Raw genomic sequence first — 19940 nt, forward strand, 5'->3', positions numbered from 1 at the left:
CCAGCACTTAACAGACACACCCGGTGACCGAGATCAGGGTCCCTGGGGTGCAGGGTGCTGCACAGACACATAGCGAGAGAGACTGTCCCAGACCCCAAAGTGCTTACAGCCTAAATAGGCAAAACAATGGGGTGCGAGGGGAAACCGAGGCACAGAGCAGGGCAGGGAGTCTCTCGAAGTCGTGGAGCTGGGACCAGAACCCAGGCGTCCTGCGTCCCAGTCGGTCCCCCGTGCACTAGCCCACACCGCCGCCTTCTCTTGCCCTTCGTTCGTGACCTGGCCCCGTCGGGTTCCCACCGCGATTTGGGGCGTCTGGGTTCTGTTGCGATACAACTCTGCAGCCGAGGCGACGGTTTGCTAACTTGCAAGCTCCAGCGGCTTGCAGTGGGTCTCCCCGCCTGGGAATTTGGAGGTCTGGGGGTTGCTGACGCCCGGGACCTTTCTCTGGGCCTGTTTCCCGACGCTCTAAAATAGAAGTAATGAGGAACACTACTTCAAGCAAAGCCTGTGCTGGTGCAGATTGGTATCGGTGCAGGCTCTGGCTGCTTTCTTAACTTTGTGAACACAGAAATATGCTTGTGATCCTAAAGTCTTAGCACCTTCGGTGCTGTTTTGCTGGTGAGCCGCTGTAGAGTCAGCTTCTGCTTCCTTTGCTGCCGGTGTAAATCTGGAATGTCTCCCTTGGCTTCAGAGATTGACGCCGGGGTAACGGAGGGAGAGGAATTTAACGCTCCGGGCGTGTTTCTCCTCTGACCTGGCTGTGAATCGGTTGCACTCCCAAATCGCGACTTTCATTTCAAAAGCAAGACCAAAGTCTGGCGCTTTTACGGCAGCCCAGAAAACACTTGCTTCACTCTGAGGGTTATCCAAGGCAGCCTGAGTCTGCAGAGAGCCTGAAACCAAATCCACGTTGGGTGCGAACTGCCCCTAACGTGACTGACGCAGGCACATCGGCCTGAGAGGATAGCACTGGGGGGGAGGGAGCTGCCCGGAGATTAGCTGGTGTCTGCAGAGAGCCTGAGCCAGTTGCTCAGAGAGGTGTTGAACTAAGCCTGTGCGTCTCCGCGGGTGCTAACTCCGATGGCAGGGACGGCATCGGCGTCGACTTTGTGGGTGCGCCAGGTCTGGAGCACTCACGGGAAAGAAAATTGTGCCGGCAGCCCCGCTGACCAGCTCCTCCGCCTCCTCGCCAGCGCCTCCCACCTGCCAGTGATCAGCTGTTCGGCAGCATGCAGGAGGCGCTGGGGGAGGCAGAGGAGTGGGAGCAGGAAGAGGCGGGGCAGGTGCTTGGGAAATAGGTGGAGCGGGGGTGGGACCTGTGGCAGAGCAGGGGCAGGAAGAGGCGGTGGGGAGAGGCGGGGCAGGGGTGGGAAGAGGTGGGGATGGAAGAGGCAGCGGGAGGGGCTTGGTGGAAAGGGGTGGAGTGGGTGCAGGGCCTGGGGCAGACCAGGAGCGGGAAGAGGCAGGGTAGGGGCAGGAGGAGGCGGAGAGGGGGCAGAGCGGGGTCGGGAAGAGGCGAGGTGGGGGCAGGAAGAGGCGGAGGGGGGCAGAATGGGTCGGGAAGAGGCGAGGTGGGGGCAGGAAGAGGTGGAGAGGGGCAGAGCGGGGTCAGGAAGAGGCAAGGTCGGGGCAGGAAAAGGTGGAGAGGGGGCAGAGCGGGGTCAGGAAGAGGCGAGGCCGGGGCAGGAAGAGGTGGATGGGGGCAGAATGGGTTGGGAAGAGGTGAGGTGGGGGCAAGAAGAGGTGGAGGGGGGCAGAGCGGGGGCAGGAAGAGGTGGAGGGGGGCAGAGCGGGGTCGGGAAGAGGCGGGGCGGGGGCAGGAAGAGGTGGAGGGGGGCAGAATGGGGCAGGAAGAGGTGAGGTGGGGGCAGGAAGAGGTGGAGAGGGGGCAGAGCGGGGGCAGGAAGAGGTGAGGTGGGGGCAGGAAGAGGTGGAGAGGGGCAGAGCGGGGGCAGGAAGAGGCGAGGCCGGGGCAGGAAGAGGTGGATGGGGGCAGAATGGGTCGGGAAAAGGCGAGGTGGGGGCAGGAAGAGGCGGAGGGGGGCAGAATGGGTCGGGAAGAGGCGAGGTGGGGTTGGGAAGAGGCGAGGTGGGGGCAGGAAGAGGTGGAGGGGGGCAGAGCGGGGTCGGGAAGAGGCAAGGTGGGGGCAGAAAGAGGTGGAGAGAGGGCAGAGCGGGGTCAGGAAGAGGTGGGACAGGGGCAGAAAGAGGCGGAGAGGGGGCAGAGCGGGGTTGGGAAGAGGCAAGGTGGGGGCAGGAAGAGGCGGAGGGGGGCAGAATGGGTCGGGAAGAGGCGAGGTGGGGTCGGGAAGAGGCGAGGTGGGGGCAGGAAGAGGTGGAGAGGGGGCAGAGCGGGGTCAGGAAGAGGCGAGGACGGGGCAGGAAGAGGCGGAGAGGGGGCAGAGCGGGGGCAGGAAGAGGCGAGGACGGGGCAGGAAGAGGTGGAGAGGGGGCAGAGCGGGGTCGGGAAGAGGTGAGGTGGGGGCAGGAAGAGGCAGAGCGGGGGCAGAATGGGTCGGGAAGAGGAGAGGTGGGGGCAGGAAGAGGTGGAAAGGGGGCAGAATGGGGTGGGAAGAGGCGGGGAGGAGCAGAGCGGGGGCAGGAAGAGGCGGGGCGAGGGCGGGAAGAGGTGGAGAGGCGGCAGAATGGGGTGGGGCGAGGCTGGGAAGAGGCAGGGCGGGGCGGGGGCAGGAAGAGGCGGTGAGGAGCAGAGTGGGGGCAGGAAGAGGCAGGGTGGGGACGGGAAGAGGCGGGGCGGGGGCAGGAAGGGGGAGGGGTGGGCGCAGGGCCTGGGGCGGAGCAGGGCTCGAGCACAGCCGGGAACTCTTGGCAGAGCAGCGGGGTGACCCATGCCGCTGCTCGTCGCAGGGAGCCTGCAGGGGGTGGGGGGCGCTCAGTTCTGGAGTGGGGATGGGGGACTCTGCTCCCAAAGGCCCAGCCGTCGCCGCACTCACCCTCCCCCCCGTTTTGTCTCATGCCGCACAGGCCTCTCATTGCCAAAAAGAACCCCAAGATCCCCATGTCCAAGATGATGACCATCCTGGGCGCCAAGTGGCGGGAGTTCAGCGCCAACAACCCCTTCAAGGGCTCGGCAGCGGCTGTGGCGGCGGCGGCAGCGGCGGCGGCAGCTGCCGTGGCTGAGCAGGTGTCGGCCGCCGTCTCGGCCGTGACTACCGAGCCGCAGCCCGCTCCCATCCGCAAAGCCAAAACCAAAGAAGGGAAAGGTGAGTCGCCCGGGTTCCCGTTCCGCTTGTCTCCTGTGGGGTGAGGGAGGGGGTTGGACTACATCTCCCAGGATGCACTAGGGCCAGAGACTATGACGATGCACTGCTTCTCCTCCCCCAAGACCATGGGGGAGCATTATGGGGGATGTAATCCCACCAGGGACCCCAGACTACAGAGGGGAAGGGGCGCATGAAGCACCCACCACTACAATACCCACGATGCTTCTTGCCCGGGTATGCCCATGATGCAACCCTTCTCCAAGACCACGGTGCATCATGGGATATGTAGTCTGACCAGGAATATTGGCCTATAGAGGACAATAGCTGCATGGGGCACCTGCAACTACAATTCCCATGATGCATCAGGGCCGGGAGAGGAAAGGCCCTGTGTCTCATTCCCCTCCCCACCCACCTGGACCCCTGGGTTCTCTCCCCAGCTCTGGGAGGGGAGTGGGAGCTGGTGGGTTAGAGCAGGGGGCGCTGGGAGCCCGGATGACTGAGTTCTCTCCCCAGCTCTGGGAGGGTAGGGGGCGCTGGTGGGTTGGGGCGGCTGGGAGCCCGGACTCCTGGGTTCTACCCCCAGCTGCTTTAATTGTGACCTAGGGCTGGTCCCTTCCCCGTGCCTCAGTTTCCCCTTCTGAGACAGGAGGCCAGCCATGCCTGTCCAGGAGGTGGATTTGGAGCCTTTGATCCATCTCACTTTCTTTGACAAAAGGGCCGGGTCACAAAAGGCGAAGCAAGAGCCCTCGCGTGCCGGAGATGAAGAGGAAGATGAAGGGGAAGAGGATGGCTCCTCTGAAGATCAAGCTGGGCATGATCGGGGGGAAGCGGAAGAAGAGCAGCTCTGTAAGCCACGCCCCTGGGGGCCGTGGGCGGGGGGGAGCCAGGGGTGGGGGCTGGGAGGTCACGCCGGTCCCCAACTCTCACGAGGTCTCCCCGGCTCGAATCCATGCTTCAAAATAACCGGGCTGGGACTCGGGGCACCCGACTGACCCATGCTCCAGCAGGGTCCTACGTCCCAAGTCCCGAGAGAAGCCCACTCGCCTTCGGCGCTTCCTGCCGTCACACCTCCGTTACGACCCGCTGCCCTGCCCTCCCGGCTTTCGGTAACCCCTGGGAGAAACTGAGGCACGCAGGTGCAGCCTTCGGACTCGACGTTAAGAGCATTCCCAGGCGAGTGCTGACCCAGGAGGCTGGGAAAAGCCTCTGTGGTGTGAAGAACTGCGGGCCGCAGTGCCCGAGTATTTGCAGTAACGGGTCCCGACAGGCGGGCTTTTTATCCCAGGCCTCGGGGCGCCGGGTACGACACGGCCTGTCCCAGCTGGGTCTCATGTGCGACCGCAGGGGCCCCACTAATCCGTGGCCCTGGTCTCTTCGGTCCCACAGATGCCCCTCCTGTGCCAGGTCTCGGGGGAGGGTCGATGACCCCACGTGACCCGCCATCCGTCCCCGTTCCCCCCGCCCCCTCCCGTTTGCGCCTCTGGCCGAGCCCCTCCTAACGAGGGCCGCTCTGGTTATGTACAGCATGTGTTTCAGAGCGACGAGGTGGGCGAGATGGAGGAGGAGTCTGACGTCGACAACTCCAGCGTCCACAGCTCCTCGGTGCGCTCCGACAGCTCGGGGCGGGTCAAGAAACTCAAGCGGGGCCGACCCGGCCGGAAAAGGAAGAAGGGTGAGCGTGGCCCTGGCAGCTGGGCGGGAGGAGCTTTCTGGCCAGGGGTGGGGCTTCTCAGGGTGAGAGGAGCTTTTCCCCAGGGGGCAGAGCAGATATGTCCATTGGAATGACAGCCCGTGGGCCGAAATTGATTGAGAGACGCTCCAGCTGTCGCTGGCTTGCAGCAGAGGGGTTTGTAGTGTACCAGAGAGGGTTAGATGGGCCCAGGGGTCAGAGCCAGCGTGCCGGGGGGTGAGCCGGGAGACCGGGCTTGATGGGCCCAGGGGTCAGAGCCGGTGTGCCAGAGGGCGTGCCGGGACACCCGTCTAGATGGGCACAGGGGTCAGAGCCAGCGTGCTGGGAGACCGGGCTAGATGGGCCCAGGGGTCAGAGACGGTGTGCCGGGGGGCGAGCCGGGAGACCGGGCTAGATGGGCACAGGGGTCAGAGCCAGCGTGCCAGACGGCGTGCTGGGAGACCGGGCTAGAAGGGCACAGGGGTCAGAGCCGGTGTGCCAGAGGGCGTGCCGGGACACCCGGCTAGATGGGCACAGGGGTCAGAGCCAGTGTGCTGGGAGACCGGGCTAGATGGGCACAGGGGTCAGAGCCGGCGTGCAGGGGACCGGGCTAGATGGGCCCAGGGGTCAGAGCCGGTGTGCCAGAGGGCGTGCCGGGACACCTGGCTAGATGGGCACAGGGGTCAGAGCCAGCGTGCTGGGAGACCGGGCTAGATGGGCACAGGGGTCAGAGCCGGCGTGCAGGGGACCGGGCTAGATGGGCCCAGGGGTCAGAGCCGGTGTGCCAGAGGGCATGCCGGGAGACCAGGCTAGATGGTCTGACTCGGGCCAGCAGTCCCTAAGATGTAGCTCGCCCCGGCTTGTGCAAAAAGGCCCTGGTAGCTTACAACTGTGACTCAGTGCGATATGCGTAGTATTCAAATACTTGACGTGCATCAGTCCAGGACCCCAAGGTAGACAGGCTGGGATGTCGGCCATTCACTTCCATGCTTCAGGGCATGAGCTGTCTGAGGGGGTCAGGTAGCATCTTCTGGCATTCCTTAAAACGGAAAGGCCCCATGTCTCATTCCGTGCCTCCCTGTGCCAGGCAATTCCTGCCCTGGGGCCGGATGGGAGCCAGCGTCCCCTAGAGGGGACAGGCCCCTGCCCCATTCCCCGCCCCCCTGAGCTAGCCTGTGGGTACGACAGTGATGCAAACTCTGACCGTTATTGTATTACAGCGATCTCTGCAATCCCAGTCCAGGATCGGGGGCCCGTGGTGCTGGGCGCTGCGCAGACGCATGGTGAGAGGCCTCCCCTCACCCAGACGAGCTGTTCCAAGGCTGGGGAGGGATCGTGGTATCTCGTCTGACCTCCTTGGGGGACACTTCCCTGAAGGAATTCAAGTGGTTGAACCAGAGCGTCTCTAGTTCCTATAATAACAGACTTTAACTCCTATCTAGTGCTTTCCACAGGAGATTGGTGTCATTATGTCCATTTAGAGAAAGGGAAACTGAGGCACGAGGCAGCAAATTGCCCAGTGCCAAGCTGGGAACAGAACCCAGTTCTCCTGTGTCCCGGTTCAGTGGGTTTCTAGCTTGTTTTGGTAAATTTCACATTTCAAATTGTTTTTTTTTTTATCTATTATTATTTTTTTTTTAGTTAAGTAGCCTGTAGAGAAGCCCTGAATAGATAGAGGCTAAGTGGGGAAACTGAAGCACAGAGGAAGTGACTTAACGCAGCTAGGCAGGGATAAAGCTCTCCCATGTCCTCCATCGAGCCAGACTTCCTCTGCTCCTAGTACGGACAATGCGGGAATCTTTCGATGAATTGTTTCTTCATCATCGGAAAATGCCGATTTGTGAAATCCGAAAGCATTCAGAACAGGTCGGGCTTGGGGAATTTTTCCGACTCAACCAAAATCCCAAGGCAGAGGGGAGGGGTTCGAAACCGTCGACATGAAAAGTTCCAGTTGGAAACAACTCTTTGTTCAGAAATCTGAGCTAATTAGGCTGCGAGGGGAAAAGCGCTCGCGATTGAAACGAACCATTATGAGATTCTCCAAATGAATCATTTTGATCGTCCCAAAACGGGAAAAAAATTCTGATCGTTCTGTTCTCGATTGGTTTTTTGAGAGGTCACGTTTTCGACCCGATTCAAGGCAGGGAAAAAATACCGTGAACTCTCAAAAATATTCATGGGACAGGAGAAATCTTGAAATTGTGGTTTCCGTTCTTTGGTTCGAAATGCCGTTTTGTTTAGAATTCGACTGGGAAAAGGTTGAAGTTGGGAATATTTTCAACATTGAAACTAGTCAAAATCATGAATGTTTTTGAAAGGGAAGCGAATTAGATCCCAAAAGGTGGAAATCAGCCACATTTCAAGCTGATTGGACTGAAAAAGATGCACATTTTCCGCTGGAAGAACGGTCAGAATTGCAAACGCTTTTGAAACATGAGCTAATTGGACTACAAAAAAAGTTTGGAAACGGTCCAAATTGAAACCAAAGTTTTAGAAAGTCGCCAAACAGATTGTTTCGATTGACCCGACGTGAGGAAAAGAGAAAGTTTGCTCAGCCCGCCGCGATCGGTGAACTTCTGAGCTTTTCGGCCTGGCCTGAGACGGGATGGCTGGGTGGGGATCCTGACCTCGCGGGGACGGGAAATCCGTTTCCTGGCCTGCGGGAACGGCGTGTCCCGGGAGGTCTGGGCGCCGCCTTCTGCAGCGTCTACTTTTGCGTCCCCTCCCAGTGCCGGGCGAGGAGGAGGTTGATGGCTACGAGACGGACCACCAGGACTACTGCGAGGTGTGCCAACAGGGTGGCGAGATCATCCTCTGCGACACCTGCCCCAGGGCCTATCACCTGGTGTGTCTGGACCCCGAACTCGACAAGGCGCCCGAGGGCAAATGGAGTTGTCCCCACTGCGTAAGCCACCCCTGTTCCTTCCTGGCCGCCCCCCGCTCCCCTGCCCGCCTAGGTACCATCCCTGTGCCCCGTAGACCCCCCCGCTGCCTTTCCCAGGAGTGCCTGGTGCATTTTGGGTGCTACTGAGAAATCAGTGCCCTTGGAGGCCTGGCACGTGTGATCCGGGTGACCTGAGTGCTGGCGGCTGCTGAAAAGCCGACCAGCCTGACTCGGTTTCCCTGGGCAGGCTGCTCGAATTTGGAGAGAAGAGAGTCCGGCTTTCTCTGAGAGAGGCTATTGATCTCTGCCTGGCCGTGCGTCCCACTGGGCGCCTGGGCCCACGCCTGGCGTCGGGTCCCTGCCTGGGCGTGCGTCCCGCTGGGCTCCTGGGCCCACGCCTGGCGTCGGGTCCCTGCCTGGGCGTGCGTCCCGCTGGGCGCCTGGGCCCACGCCTGGCTTCGGGTCCCTGCCTGGGCGTGCGTCCCGCTGGGCTCCTGGGCCCACGCCTGGCGTCGGGTCCCTGCCTGGGCGTGCGTCCCGCTGGGCGCCTGGGCCCACGCCTGGCTTCGGGTCCCTGCCTGGGCGTGCGTCCCGCTGGGCGCCTGGGCCCACGCCTGGCGTCGGGTCCCTGCCTGGGCGTGCGTCCCGCTGGGCGCCTGGGCCCACGCCTGGCGTCGGGTCCCTGCCTGGGCGTGCGTCCCGCTGGGCGCCTGGGCCCACGCCTGGCGTCGGGTCCCTGCCTGGGCGTGCGTCCCGCTGGGCGCCTGGGCCCACGCCTGGCTTCGGGTCCCTGCCTGGGCGTGCGTCCCGCTGGGCGCCTGGGCCCACGCCTGGCGTCGGGTCCCTGCCTGGGCGTGCGTCCCGCTGGGCGCCTGGGCCCACGCCTGGCGTCGGGTCCCTGCCTGGGCGTGCGTCCCGCTGGGCGCCTGGGCCCACGCCTGGCGTCGGGTCCCTGCCTGGGCGTGCGTCCCGCTGGGCTCCTGGGCCCACGCTTGGACGTACGTCTCGCTGGGCGCCTGCGTGTGGCTCGCGCTCTCGGCCTCGCCTGTCTCACCCGCTGCCTCGCTCCCCCCCGCAGGAGAAGGAGGGGGTGCAGTGGGAAGCCAAGGAGGAAGATGAGGAGTACGAGGAAGAGCTGGAGGAGGAAGGCGAGAAGGAGGAGGAGGACGACCACATGGAGTACTGCCGGGTCTGCAAGGACGGCGGGGAGCTGCTGTGCTGTGACGCCTGCATCTCCTCCTACCACATCCACTGCCTCAACCCGCCGCTGCCCGAGATCCCCAACGGCGAATGGCTCTGCCCTCGCTGCACGGTAGGGGCCCCCTGCTCCACTCCCTGCGCCGGGGGAGACCCAGGCCCCCTCCCACTGGCCTCCCCGGGCTGAGTACCGAGGGAAAAGCGCCATGGGGAGATCTCTGCATTGTAAAGCGGCTCTGGGGCCTTTTCGTCCTGCGGGATCCCAGAGAGACTGGGAGTTCGTGGACGTGGGGAGAGCTGGAAAAATGGAGCAGAGACGCAGCCACCTCTGGGGCGGGGCGGCTGGTTACCCAGGGACCCCTTGCCCGGCGCTGAGATGCAGCCACCTCTAAGGTGGGGCGGCTGGTTACCCAGGAACCCCTCGCCTGGTGCTGAGATGTGGCCACCTCTGGGGCGGGGCGGCTGGTTACCCAGGGACCCCTCATCCAGTGCTGAGATGCAGCCACCTCTGGGGTGGGGCATATCAGCTGTTCTGAGGCAGGATGACCAAACGTAACAGGGCCTTTTTAGGACAGGAAGTGGAGTCCTGCCCAGAGTGCAAGGGGGCAGCAGACCCTGCGGGGATTGGGGGGAGCTGGTGCTGAATCCGAGCGGGACCCGGTGCCCGGGTGGGAGTCCGGGGGCGGGGGGGGCCGCGCGGCAGGCCTGACTCTCCCTCCATCCCCTCCGCAGTGCCCTGTGCTGAAGGGCCGGGTCCAGAAGATCCTGCACTGGCGCTGGGGGGAGCCGCCCCCGCCCGTGCTGGTGCCCCGGCCGCCCGACGCCGCCGCGGACGAGCCCTCGCCCAAGGCGCTGCAGGGGCGCTCGGAGCGGGAGTTCTTCGTCAAGTGGGTTGGCCAGTCGTACTGGCACTGCTCCTGGGCCAAGGAGCTGCAGGTAGCTCTCCGGGGAGGGCTGGGGGGATGGGCCGGGAGGGTGTGGGGGCGCGGGATGGGCCGGGGGGTGTTGGGGTGCATGGGGCTCTGTGCGGAGCCTGGCAAAGCCCCAGTAGCTGCCCCGGGGCTCGGCCGGCCGAGCGCCTCACCCCCTTTCCTCTCCCTGCCCGGCGCCCAGCTGGAGATCTTCCACCTGGTGATGTACCGCAACTACCAGCGCAAGAACGACATGGACGAGCCGCCCCCACTAGACTACGGCTCCGGCGAGGACGACGGCAAGAGCGAGAAGCGGAAGAGCAAAGACCCGCTCTATGCCCAGATGGAGGAACGCTTCTACCGCTACGGCATCAAGCCCGAGTGGATGGCCATTCACCGCATCATCAACCACAGGTGGGCCGGGGCGAGGCCCCGGGTGTCCCCGTCTACCCCCCGCACTGCCCCGGGTGTCCCCGTCTGCCCCCCACGCTGCTCTGGGCGTTCCCGTCTGCCCCCCCGCGCTGCCCTAGGGCCCTGGGCATGCCCCCGTCTGCCCCCTATGCTGCCCTGGGCATGCCCCTGTCTGCCCACTACGCTGCCCTGGGCGTGCCCTTGTCTGCCCCCCCCGGGCCCTGGGTGTCCCCGTCTGCCCCCCAGCACTGCCCTGGGTGTCCCCGTCTGCCCCCTGCGCTGCCCTGGGTGCCCCCCGTCTGCTCCCGCGCTGCCCTGGGGCCCTGGGTGTCCCCGTCTGCCCCTGTGCTGCCCCGGGTGTCCCCGTCTGCCCCCCACGCTGCTCTGGGCGTTCCCGTCTGCCCCCCTGCACTGCCCTAGGGCCCTGGGCATGCCCCTGTCTGCCCACTACGCTGCCCTGGGCGTGCCCTTGTCTGCCCCCCCCGGGCACTGGGTGTCCCCGTCTGCCCCCCAGCGCTACCCTGGGTGTCCCCGTCTGCCCCCTGTGCTGCCCTGGGTGCCCCCCGTCTGCCCTCTGCGCACTGCCCTGGGTGCCCCCCGTTTGCCCCCTGCGCTGCCCTGGGTGTGCCCCCGTCTGCTCCCGCGCTGCCCTGGGGCCCTGGGCATGCCCCTGTCTGCCCCCTACGCTGCCCTGGGCATGCCCCTGTCTGCCCCCTACGCTGCCCTGGGCGTGCCCTTGTCTGCCCCCCCCGGGCCCTGGGTGTCCCTGTCTGCCCCCCACACTGCTCTGGGCGTTCCCGTCTGCCCCCCCGCGCTGCCCTAGGGCCCTGGGCATGCCCCTGTCTGCCCCCTATGCTGCCCTGGGCATGCCCCTGTCTGCCCACTACGCTGCCCTGGGCATGCCCTTGTCTGCCCCTCCAGGCCCTGGGTGTCCCCGTCTGCCCCCCCAGCGCTACCCTGGGTGTCCCCGTCTGCCCCCTGTGCTGCCCTGGGTGCCCCCCGTTTGCCTCCTGCGCTGCCCTGGGTGCCCCCCGTCTGCTCCCGCGCTGCCCTGGGGCCCTAGGTGTCCCCGTCTGCCCCCTGTGCTGCCCCAGGTGTCCCCGTCTGCCCCCTGCGCTGCCCTGGGGCCCTGGGTGTCTCCCCCTCTCCCCCTGCTCCACCCTCAGTGACCCCTGGGCGGCCCCGCGGAGAGCTGGGGACCCTCATTTCTGTCCCCAAAGTCCCCAGCACTGCACTGCGCATTGGGCGGGGGGCTGTCAGCTGATTGCCCAGAGCCACGCAGCCCGTTCCAGCCGCCGGCCCCCATCTCCCTCCAGCACATCCCACCCCCTCCCTCCCCCCGTCCCTCACCGGTTCCCTCCGGCACATCCCACCCCCGTCCCTCACTGGCTCCCTCCGACACATCCCACCCTCCCCCGTCCTTCACCGGCTCCCTCCGGCACATCCCACCGCCCCATCCCTCACTGGCTCCCTCCCTGGGCAGCATCGACAAGAAGGGGAACTACCACTACCTGGTGAAGTGGCGCGACCTGCCCTACGACCAGTCCACGTGGGAGGAGGACGAGATGGCCATCCCCGACTTCGACTTCCACAAGCACGCCTACTGGAGACACAGGTACCCGCCGGGGGGAGCCGGGGAGCCCTTAGGATGGGGGGTCGGCAACCGGCCAGCCCCGGCTTTGGCCTTGAAACGAAGCAAAGGTTTTTCTAACCGCCGGCGGAGCCAAGCTCGGGAGCTGCGGGGGGGCAAAAAAAACCAAACTGGTTTCTCGATCCGTTTACGGAGGGGACGGGGCGAGGGGTCTGGGGGCGTTCTTCAGCGTGGGGCGCGGCTTGCCTGCCGGCATCCTCTGCCCCACGGCTCGCCGATTCCCTGCCATGGCGTGGGGCTTCCGGGGCCCCCCACGCTCTGTCCTGTTCGCCGCCGGTTACCTCTGCCCCGGAGCCAGGTCAATTCCTAACCCATCTCTCACCTGCCCAGGGAGCTGATCATGGGTGAGGACCCGGCCCAGCCCCGCAGGTACAAGAAGAAGAAGAAGGAGATGCCATCGGAGGGCCCCCCAAACTCCCCCACCAATGACGTGAGTGTGTGTGTGTGTGTGTGTGTGCCCCACGCCGCGCCCCCGAGGTTTCCAGGAGGAGGATGCCGGATGCTGGAGGCACCCGGGAGCTGGGGTAACAGGGGGCGCTCCTCCAGTGGAGAACTGAATGGGGCTCGGTGATAGGAGTGTGTGTGTGGGGGGGGACGGTGGGTCACTGACTCTGTGTGTGTGTGTGTGTGTGTGTGTGGTTGGTTGGTTGGTTGGTTGGTACGACTCCGTGTGTGCAGGGTGGATTTGATTTAAATCAAATCTAGTTAAATCCTGATTTAAATCACTAGTCAGGAAGACTCGATTCAATCATGGTTTTCTACACAAAAGTGCATTCTTGTGGGTTGTTATAACCTCAATACATATTCTTCACACCTCAGAGCTAGCTGTCGCTTTCGTTTGTAGAAGGTCCACATGATAAATTTTTAAACAGTGATTTACTCTGAAAACTTTCCAGCCGAGTTTTACAGCTATATCAGAAAATGAATGATTGATGGGTTGGTTATTTCGTTTACCAAAGATAATTGAAGCAGATATTTCTGAAGTCATTGGGAGATGAACTATCTCCAATTCAGCTACACCTCTACCCCGATATAATGCTGTCCTCGGGAGCCAAAAAATCTCACTGCGTTACAGGTGAAACTGCGTTATATCGAACTTGCTTTGATCTGCCAGAGCGCGCAGCCCTGCCCCCCCCCCGGAGTGCTGCTTTACCGTGTTATATCTGAATTCGTGTTATATCATGTCGCGTTATATCAGGGTAGAGGTGTATCTCCAATTCATCAATATTTAGAGGATTTTCTTGCCAGGCTGTATTAGGAGGAGAACATCACCAGACAGACATTTAAATTGTTTTATTTAACTAAAACAACAACATTAAGTATTCTGGATTTTTTTTCTTCAATGGCAAACATAATCTTTTAACAAAAAAGCATATGTCCCTCACTTCTCACATTTACCTCCAGACGTCTTCTCCTTGGCCATGTCTATTCCGCCCCCAACAATCTTCTCGTCATTGAACTTTTTGAAACGTTTCACTTTTAGAGAGAGGTCAGGGACTGACTCCGTGGCCACAAATGTGCGGAGGGACAATAGGGCTGAGGTCTCTTATTTCGCACCTCGATATATTAGTTATTTATTTTAAAACATTTTTGCTGCTAACAAGTGTGTTACCTCTGGAGACACAAATCCACAGTTGGAGACCTGCAAAACTAAGCATCTCTGCTGGTATCTTCTAGACTGAGCACTGAGTCCCATTGGGGAGATCGAAAGATTAACCGAAATAATCGATACAGAAGCCTGTGGAACCCCATAAAATTGGGTCCCTAATCCATGAACTATTAGAACTCACTCACAAAACTTTTCTTAAACATTACATGAATATATTGTCTCATATTATATAATTTGAATTTATAATCCCTATTCCATGATGAGCTATAATGTATCTTAATTAAAATGACCTTTAGATAAAATGCTTTTTGAGGAAAAGGTTTGTGGGTGGGACGGTGGGTCACTGACTTTGTGTGTGTGTATAGGTTTGTGTGTGGGATGGTGTGTGTGTAGGTTTCTGTGTGTGTGTGGGGGGGTGCTTTGGAGCATTGTGAGTGCGTGATCTGTGGGGAGGGCCCGCCCTGTCGCATGTGTGTTCGTTCCCGCCGTGATCCCTTGTGCCTCCCATCACCGGCTCCCTTTCTCGCCCTGCAGCCCACGGTGAAGTACGAGACCCAGCCACGGTTCATCACCTCCACAGGTGGGACCCTGCACATGTACCAGCTGGAGGGACTCAACTGGCTGCGCTTCTCCTGGGCCCAGGGCACCGACACCATCCTGGCCGACGAGATGGGCCTCGGCAAGACCATCCAGACCATTGTCTTCCTCTACTCCCTTTACAAGGAGGTAACGTCGCCTGGGGAAACAGCCGAAGAGCCGGCTGCCCCGCCCCAGAGGTGGCTGCATCTCTGCGCTGGGCGAGGGGTCCCTGGATAACCAGCCGCCCCGCCCCAGAGGTGGCCGAATCTCAGTGCCGGGCGAGGGGTCCCTGGATAACCAGCCGCCCCGCCCCAGAGGTGGTTGCATCTCCACTCCAGGCGAGGGCTCCCTGTGTAACCAGCCACCCCGCCCCAGAGGTGGCCGAATCTCAGTGCCGGGCGAGGGGTCCCTGGATAACCAGCCGCCCTGCCCCAGAGGTGGCCGAATCTCAGTGCCGGGCGAGGGGTCCCTGGATAACCAGCCGCCCCGCCCCAGAGGTGGCCGAATCTCAGTGCCGGGGGAGGGGTCCCTGTGTAACCAGCCGCCCCGCCCCAGAGGTGGCCGTATCTCAGCGCCGGACAAAGGGTCCCTGGATAACTGGCCGCCCTGCCCCAGAGGTGGTCGCATCTCCAGTTCCCTGGATAACCACCCGCTCTTTTCTCTGCCCCCTAACCCGCCGGGTGTCTCTCTCTGCTCAGGGTCACACCAAAGGCCCCTTCCTGGTCAGCGCCCCACTCTCCACCATCATCAACTGGGAGCGGGAGTTCCAGATGTGGGCGCCCAAGTTCTACGTCGTGACGTACACGGGCGACAAGGACAGCCGCTCCATCATCCGTGAGAACGAGTTCTCCTTCGAGGACAATGCCATGAAGGGCGGGAAGAAGGCTTTCAAAATGAAGGCGAGACACACCCCCCCTCCCCCCGAGCCGCGTGTGCCTGGTTATTCTCATTGGGCAGGGGAGCCAGGATACCTGGGTTCTCTCCCTGGCTCTGGGAGGGGAGTGGGGGCTGGTGGTTATAGCAGGGGGGGCTGGGAACCAGGACTCCTGGGTTCTCTTCCCAGCACTGGGAGGGGAGTGGGGTCTAGTGGTTATAGCAGCGGGGGGCTGGGAGATCGGACTCCTGGGTTCTCTTGTCAGCTCCCGTCACCTGCCTGGCTCACGGTGCTAGGGGCTTGCAGGGCGCTGAGGCTGGGTAGGGGAGGCACAGGGGCTGGGGATCGCTGAGGGGGCTGCCCACTGGCCCGTGGCTCGGGGTCTCCGGCTTGTTAGCTGCCAGGCGCCCGGTAGGGCCCGTCCCCAGTGGGGGTCCTGGCTGCTGCTCCATCCGCTCACCCGGCCCGGCCTTTCCCTGCAGAGGGAAGCTCAGGTGAAGTTCCACGTGCTGCTCACGTCCTACGAGCTGGTCACCATCGACCAGGCGGCGCTGGGCTCCATCCGCTGGGCCTGCCTGGTGGTGGACGAGGCTCATCGGCTGAAGAACAACCAGTCCAAGGTATGGGCACGGGGCGGGGAGTGGGGGCGGGGGGTATGAGCAGGGGGGGCTGGGAGCCAGGACTCCTGGGTTCTCCCCCTGCCTCTGGGAGTGGAGTGGGATCTGGCGGCTTCAGCTCTTTCTCTGCTGGGTTGCCGAGCTCTCTGAGCTTCCTGCAGAGGACCCTCGGGCTGCCCCCCCCGTTGTCTGGGGGGGCTGCAAGCCCCTGACACCCCCCCGTGCCCCTCCCAGTTCTTCAGGGTGCTGAACGGTTATAAGATCGACCACAAGCTGCTGCTGACGGGGACGCCGCTGCAGAACAACCTGGAGGAGCTTTTCCACCTGCTCAACTTCCTCACGCCGGAGCGCTTCAAGTACGTCAGACTCCCCCTCCCCCCCGCTCCACACGAGACCCCCGCCCCGCCCCGCCCCCTGGGGTCCCCAAGGGAGCCGGGACGTGTCCTCGCCCTGGGAATTTCACTGCACCCCCCCTTCCTGGCCCATGGCCCCACCTCAAAGAGACAGCCGTCCCCCAATTCGCCTTCACCCCGCCTGGGCATCACCCGGCACTGGTTGGCTTGATTTTGGGGAGGGGGCGTGGGAAAGTCATGCCCTATGACCCCTAGGAGTATGGGACCTCTCACCCACGGCGGCACAGCAAAGTTCGGTGGCGTGCTCTGCTGGGGATCAGAGACCCCAGGCCTCTTGGGTCCAATCTCCAAGCAGGATAGGGTTGGGGACACCAGGGGGAGTGGGGCTGTGGGCTGCGAGCTGGCGGGGCTCAGCGGGGTGCAGGGCAGGGGGTGCTCTCCTCCCGTTAAGGGGGCTGTGCTGCATGCCGGGGCATTGAACCTGGGCCCGGCAAGGGAGGCTGCCAGCGCTGCCGGGCCGGGGGGCCCAGGCTAACCCGGCCCCGTCCGCCTGTCCCCACAGTAACCTGGAGGGATTCCTGGAGGAGTTTGCTGACATCTCCAAGGAAGACCAGATCAAGAAGCTGCACGACCTGCTGGGCCCTCACATGCTCCGGCGCCTCAAGGCCGACGTCTTCAAGAACATGCCGGCCAAGACGGAGCTGATCGTGCGTGTGGAGCTGAGCCCCATGCAGAAGTATGGCCTGTTGGTGGTGGGGGCCACACACACACGCGGGGGGACAGACCAGCTAAAGGACCAGTGCCCCAAGGCGGTGCTAGAGGGCGCTGTGGGGCAGGGAGCGGGGCGGGGGGCTCAGCAGGGGGCGCTGTCCCCTGGCAGGCAAGGCTAGCCGCAGGGTGGCGCTAGGGGGCGCTGTGGGGCAGGGAGCGGGGTGAGGGCTCAGTGGGGGACATAGGATATAGGGTCATAGGATGTAGTATGGATGGGATCGGAGAGCCATTCCCTGCCTGGCACTGTGTGAGTATGTCGGGGAACGTGATGAGAGCAGGGGGTCGGGCTGGGTGCCAGGACTCCTGGGTTCTCTCCCCAGCTCTGGGAGGGGAGTGGGGGCTGGTGGTTAGAGCAGGGGGGGCTGGGAGCCAGGACTCCTGGGTTCTCTCCCCAGATCAGAGCTGGGTCTAGGGGTTAGAGCTGGAGGCTGGGCGTCAGGGTTCCTGGGGATCAGGGTCTGGGATGGTGGCAGGGCCCAGCCTCACCTTCCCTCCCACTCCCCGCTCAGGAAATACTATAAATACATTCTGACCCGCAACTTCGAGGCCCTCAACTCCCGAGGGGGCGGAAACCAGGTCTCCCTGCTCAACATCATGATGGACCTCAAGAAGTGCTGCAACCATCCCTACCTCTTCCCCGTGGCTGCGATGGTACGTCCCGCCTGTCCCCGGGGGAGGGGAGGAGTCTGGGGAGACCCCGGTGTACCCCGGAGGGTGTGGGCACGTTGGTACATCCCGCCTGTCGAAGTGGTATGGGGGGGGTGTCAGGCAGACCATGGTTCATCCCAAAAGGGCGGGGCTTGGCCCCAGGAGGCGGAGTCAGCAGAGCTGGGTGGAGCTTTATATGCAGATTAGGCCCTCTGGACACATTCTATGACTTCCCATCGATTTCGGTCCGGAGAGAATCTGTTTAAAGCAACATATCGACATGGGAACTTTTTTTTTTTTTGAAAAAATTCGAACGATTTTACCACGTCTCGATTCCGAGCATTGATTGAACGCTGGGAAAATTAGCGAGCGCGGTCTGGGGGGGTGGGAAACAGTGAATTTTATTTAAAAACCGACGAGGTGGGGGAGGGAATCCGGGTTTTTTTTGGCGGGGCCGTTTCATTGTGGCTGAGGATTTGGCGCCGGGGGTGGGCCGATCTCCGTCCCGTTACCTGCCCGACGGCTGGCGTCCACCCCAAAGGTCTCCCCTGATCGGCGCCAGGGATCGGCCCCGCCTGGGGCAGGACGGGCGGCGGGCGGGTTTCGGAGCCGAACGGCTGCCATCTTTGCCTCGCCAGGAATCCCCCAAGCTGCCCAGCGGTGCCTACGAGGGTGGGGCCCTCATCAAATCCTCCGGCAAGCTGATGCTACTCCAGAAGATGCTGCGGAAGCTGAAGGAGCAGGGACACCGGGTGCTAATCTTCTCACAGGTGAGGGGCTGGCCTGGCTCTGCGGGTACATCACAGCCTCAGGCGGGTGACACGTACATTGTGTCTTTCCTCCCATGCCCGAATACCCAGGCGTCGCAGGGTGTGAACCCAGGTGTCCTGGGGAGTTCCGGCCCCGAGCAATTCCATCCTGCCCGCTGAATCCCCTCCCAGACGGATACAGCAACCTCTTCTGCGTCCCGTCTGAAACTCCTGCACGGTCATGGGTGGTTAAACAGGGGCTGCGGCTACCCCAGAGGTCGCTGCATCTCCGTGCCAGGCGAGGGAGCTATGTTTTTGGAGCCCAGTATTGACCACCCTGATCTCCCCTGGCCACTCAGATGACAAAAATGCTGGACCTGCTGGAGGATTTCCTGGACTACGAAGGCTACAAGTACGAGCGGATCGACGGTGGGATCACTGGGACGTTGCGGCAAGAGGCCATCGACAGATTCAATGGTATGATTCCTCCTGCCCACCCCCCCAGACCGAGATCGGGGACCCTGTCACGCCGGGCGCTGCCCACACCCCCCCAGACTGAGATCAGGGCCCTGTCACGCCGGGCGCTGCCCAGGGAGGTGGTGCAGAGGGACGGTGACGTTGCGAGCTGACGCCTCCAGCCTTGGCCCTGTGAGACTTGCGTTAGCAGCTGCCGGCGGTTTGGTTCGTTAGTGTCTCGCTCTCGTCAGGGAGGAGATTCCACCCCCGGCCCCCTCTTCCCCAGTCCCACGGTGCCCAGGGTCTTGGTCCCAGACAGCGAGAGCTTTGATTGTGGGGGGCCGGGGGGTTCTTGCCCGTGCGGGAGGCCAGGATTTCCCCCGTGTGACCCCATGCGATCTCTCCCCCCAGCTCCCGGCGCTCAGCAGTTCTGCTTCCTGCTCTCCACCCGGGCGGGTGGCTTGGGGCATCAACCTGGCCACTGCCGACACGGTGGTGATCTTCGATTCGGACTGGAACCCCCACAACGACATCCAGGTGAGTCCCCTGCGGGGGCAGGTGAGGATCCCCCCTTTCCCAGGCTGGCTGCCACGGAGAACCGGGCCCGGGGGACCCTTCCCGAGCCCCAGGTTGCATCTCTGGCTGCGGAGTAGCTCGGTGGCCATCCATGGAGCCTCTGCTCCTTACCCCGGTCAGGGGTCTGGCCCGTCTCTGAGGTCCTGCCGTGAAGGGGACGCCGGGAAGAAGTCGGCTGGCCAGAGAGATGCCCCTGGGGCGGGGTGGTTGGGTAGATAGAGCCGTAGGGGACTCAGGGGGGTGGACTCAGGCAGAGAGCTGCCCTGGAGGACAGGGTAGGTAAATCTTTGCCTCTGAGATGGGCTGGGTGGATGTGGGTCACGGGGAGGGAGGGAGGGATGGAAGGACAGACCGGCGTCCCTGGGCATGTGGATGGCTGGGTGGAGGGGGAGGCAGGCGGGTGCGTCGGGTGGACGGATGGGGAGGCAGGCGGGTGGGTCGGGTGGATAGAGGGAGGCGGGTGAATGGTCAGGCGGACGGGGAGGCAGGCGGGTGGGTTGGTTGGACGGACGGGCGGATGGGGAGGCAGGCGGGTGGGTCGGGGGTGGACAGAGGGAGGCGGGTGGATGGTCAGGCGGACGGGGAGGCAGGCGGGTGGGTCGGGTGGATGGACGGGCAAATGGGGGAGGCAGGCAGACGGACGGAGGGAGGCAGGTGGTGGGTCAGGCGGACGAGGAGGCGGGTGCATTGGACGGACGGGGAGGCAGGCGGGTGGATGGGCGGGCGGACGGACGGAGGTGCATGGACAGATGTACTGGCGG

The 19940-nt window shown here is 63.0% G+C and overlaps 1 protein-coding gene across 1 annotated transcript in view; it reads left to right on the forward strand.

Annotated features, from left to right (window-relative positions):
* Positions 1–19940, forward strand: part of CHD3 (chromodomain helicase DNA binding protein 3) — a 57185-nt gene that overhangs the window by 24927 nt on the left and 12318 nt on the right. The window contains exons 5-22 of the mRNA XM_065570208.1: positions 2986–3224; positions 3940–4070; positions 4749–4896; positions 6114–6176; positions 7623–7798; positions 8856–9089; positions 9707–9910; positions 10088–10299; positions 11780–11911; positions 12278–12377; positions 14091–14282; positions 14834–15034; positions 15492–15629; positions 15861–15982; positions 16542–16715; positions 17260–17401; positions 18037–18168; positions 18507–18605. Coding sequence (XP_065426280.1) covers positions 2986–3224; positions 3940–4070; positions 4749–4896; positions 6114–6176; positions 7623–7798; positions 8856–9089; positions 9707–9910; positions 10088–10299; positions 11780–11911; positions 12278–12377; positions 14091–14282; positions 14834–15034; positions 15492–15629; positions 15861–15982; positions 16542–16715; positions 17260–17401; positions 18037–18168; positions 18507–18605 — 2839 coding nt within the window. The remainder of the gene's footprint in view (positions 1–2985; positions 3225–3939; positions 4071–4748; positions 4897–6113; positions 6177–7622; positions 7799–8855; positions 9090–9706; positions 9911–10087; positions 10300–11779; positions 11912–12277; positions 12378–14090; positions 14283–14833; positions 15035–15491; positions 15630–15860; positions 15983–16541; positions 16716–17259; positions 17402–18036; positions 18169–18506; positions 18606–19940) is intronic.

Source organism: Chrysemys picta, chromosome 16 (genome assembly GCF_011386835.1).
Source record: "Chrysemys picta bellii isolate R12L10 chromosome 16, ASM1138683v2, whole genome shotgun sequence".
NCBI classification, from domain to species: domain Eukaryota; kingdom Metazoa; phylum Chordata; order Testudines; family Emydidae; genus Chrysemys; species Chrysemys picta.